At 44.2% G+C, this 3,507-nt stretch overlaps 1 protein-coding gene across 1 annotated transcript; it reads right to left on the bottom strand.

The window, feature by feature from the left end:
• Nucleotides 1-241: 241 nt before the first annotated feature.
• On the bottom strand, nucleotides 242-2,364 carry LOC148016546 (mavicyanin-like). The gene is made up of 2 exons (XM_087664303.1): nucleotides 2,015-2,364; nucleotides 242-921 (listed from the first exon to the last, which is right to left on the bottom strand). The coding sequence occupies exons 1-2, from the start codon at nucleotides 2,187-2,189 to the stop codon at nucleotides 518-520; spliced, it is 579 nt and encodes a 192-aa protein (XP_087520429.1). The 5' UTR covers nucleotides 2,190-2,364; the 3' UTR covers nucleotides 242-517.
• Nucleotides 2,365-3,507: the final 1,143 nt, after the last annotated feature.

Below are 3,507 nucleotides of genomic sequence, written 5' to 3' on the forward strand. Positions count from 1 at the left end.
TATCACATCAGAATGTTTGAAAGTGTAAAACATAAACATGGATCATGGACCTACCCATGTGCATCAAAAACCAACATACTTTTAAAAAGACTTTCAAAATTCAAAGTAAAAGGAGACCATGATTATTTGAAATGCTTAGTCATAAAAAATGACAAATACATGGAAATTTTCTCAAAAATATTAAGTGAAAATTTTTTGTATGTGCTACCAAAAAAGGTTTTTGTGAGCATTGGGCCTAATGAGAAGATAATATAGTATATTATGTGAGAAACAAAATCGAGGACACAGAAATTAAGATAGAAAATGATGCCACTATGGTTGCGACTATGATTGCTACTGCTGCTCCTACTACTACTACTATTATGACTAGGAACAATGTGCCACTAACACTAAGAATCCCATATTATAGGGGCGAAGGATTATATGCATTTAAGGGAGTTTAAGAGACCCTAGGTAGATAAATCAAGCTGCTATTGCAAGGAACAAGAGAGTGAGCAGGCTTTAGGATCACAGGGGCTTACATCAGCAGGAAGAAAGGAACTACAGCCATGGCAGCAGCAGACAGGATGAGCCTGATGGGGGCTTGGGGAGATGTGGCAGAAGAGCTTGAGGAGCCTGTGGATGAAGAAGTTGGGGTTGAAGAAGAAGAAGATGATGATGATGATGGAGAGGATGAGGAAGGTGCGGTTGTGCTTGATGATGGAGAGGAGGAAGAGGCAGAGCCAGTGACCTTCACACTCAGTTTCATGCCCTGGGTGCAGTGGCTTGTCACCCCACAGATGAAGTAGTAGCTCTGTGCCTTGTCTAGAGTCACTGTCGTGCTCCCGCTCGCGTCTGACGATATCACATTTGCTGTGCTGCAGCTCGCGTAGTCGGATTGGCTCACTTGATCCACTGAGTGCAAGCCTCCATAGGTGAACACTGCATATACGTCAGAGAAGAAGAAGATGATTAGGAGGGCATTTGATTAGCATCAGTGCGAAAGCCAAAAAAACAGCCATTGTCATGATGCATGTAGATTTTATACGAGAAGTTGATCAGGAGAGCATTTCATTTGCATCAATCCCAAGAAGGACACCTCTCATGATGCATATACATTACAAGGGAGATGATCAGGAACATATTTTTAGCATCTATGCTATAAAAACACACAGGATACTTCAGAATCAGCACAGGATAAATTTGAGAATTGCATCAGCATCATCGGCAAAAGTATTTGCCATACTTAGAGCATTGATTAGTAGAGAAGGATGATCTGACGGGGGAAATATCATGAGACACTTGTTTACATTAAGTACCTCCCAGATTGGAAGCACCCCCGTGCCAACTAAAGTTTTTCATGGGTCACATACCACTGTCTGCAGCCCCCCATGAAACCCCATATCCAGGACCTTTGCATTATGGCATTCCTTGGAGTAGTATGTCAGCCAGTGGCTTTGTTGTTGAAAGGTTATGTTCCTAAGTGGTGCTTGTCCTGTTGAATTTGGAACTCTGAAGATGAATCTATGCAAAATCAAGACTTATAACACCAGCCATGCTCAGACTATTTTTGGCCTGCACCTTCAAACCGTCTCCGGCAATTTGTGACCAACCATATCGAGTACAGATGCCTTGAACTCTTTTGAACAAACCATGGAGATGCCATCAAACCAGCATGCACTTCCCTTCAGTAATGGCGTATGTGTGCTAAGAAACTTGCACACTGCAATATAAACTGCTTTTCCTTATCCAAGTGTTTATGCACAGATGAGTTCCAATGCATCATGGATGCATCCACATTATACTCATGCCTGCAATGCATCATGCACAAGATGCTGGCACAATGTGCATGCAACAGATGCCGTTCAGCTAGAAGTGTCTCACACAAAAGGCATTTACAAACACACCCTTGCATGTAGAAACTGTGATGCTAAAGAACTGTGATGACATTCATGTGTTAAACACTATCAAAGTTATTTGTGATTATTTCACAGCAGCCTAGTATTAGCATCAAGTCGGTGCAGGAGCTACTAACACAAAGTATCTCCAGTTTTGAAAGTCTGTTGAGAAGCCCAAGTTGTGTAATCAACTCCAGTGTCCCATCCAGAGGAGCCTCCGACGGTATGCTGGGCAGCAAGAACATGGCTACACATGAGCAGAGGAGCAAGGGCTAGGAAAGCAGATGCAAGAGCGAATGTCCTGAAAGCCATTTGAGGGGAATTTAGTGTGGCAAAGGCGAGCTTGAGTGGAAGGTCTGCAGTTCTCTGGCTCTGTGGTCTCCCTTGTGCTTAAGATTTGAGTAGCTACCCTTCTTCTCTCAGATACATATATACCAACACTTCACACCTTGAAAGGAAGAATCTTAGTAGTTCAGTTCCTCTGAATACAAGGTGGTGTTATATGATGGATTTGATTATGGCAGGTGGTGGTTCATCATGCTTTTCTTTAAAGGGTTGTCTTCTGATGTGTTGGGCTGTGATTGGCCAAAAGGTTTGTGGGGGCATCCTTTTGCAAGACCACCTCTACTAACCACCAACCCCAAGGAGCTTCACACAAGGGAGGTGTCATCACACCCCCAGACAAGTCTCAATGCTGGCAGGTGCCCTCCAAGGTGCGGTGCCCGACGCAAGGATGGCGGGGGGGGGGGGGGGGGGGGGAGGTGTACACTGTACATACCACCCCCCATTGACCTAACCAACCTAGGTCTACCAGGGTATGAGCAAAGACAAAAAGATGAAACAACCCTACTCAACAGTGGCAACAGCATCATGCTGTCACACGCACCTCAAAAATGTTGTCACACGCCTCAAGAGTTGAGAAAGGGGAAAGCAACCTCTAGGGGATCTCTCTCTCTCTAAGCAACCTCTAGGGGATCTCTCTCTCTCTCTCTCTCTCTCTCTCTCTCTCTCTCTCTCTCTCTCTTTTCTGGTGGTGGGCAGGAAATGACTTTGGGGAAAAGGAGGTTTGAAGATAAAATTGGCTATCATATTGATGGTGTTGTTGTTGGGTCCTTGTGAGCCAACACTACCTATTCCTACTCCCACTCCTACTGCTCTCTCTCTCTCTCTCTCTCTCTCTCTCTCTCTCTCTCTCCTTTTGTATTATGTTATTTTGCGTATGTGTGTAGCAGTGGTCTAATTACTAATTAGATGAATGGGATAGACAGCAGGCGCTTATTGGATGGATGGATGGATGGAAGGAAGAAGAAGAAGAAGAAAAGGATGTGTATGTTTGTTTGGCCAGTTCGGTAGGAAGTCAGTTGGATTGTCGAGATCGGCGGGCCATTCATAGGTATCTGCATTCCTCTCTCAACCCACCACTAATCGCCTTGCTCGTTGCCTGGTCGACCGACCCATTCTTCTAACGATTGCATCTCCTATCGGGAGAACTACCAAAATCACCAACTCGCCATGTGACACCTTCATCACACTTTCACTCACTATACATATACATGTCACGACTTTTGATTTGATATCTAGCTCAGAAATTATGGATGCACGAGAGTAAATTTGGGATTTTAAAGAAATA

The sequence above is a fragment of the Lygodium microphyllum genome, chromosome 23 (genome assembly GCF_053477565.2).
Source record: "Lygodium microphyllum isolate KBCC chromosome 23, Lygodium_microphyllum_v1.1.10, whole genome shotgun sequence".
Lineage (NCBI taxonomy): Eukaryota > Viridiplantae > Streptophyta > Polypodiopsida > Schizaeales > Lygodiaceae > Lygodium > Lygodium microphyllum.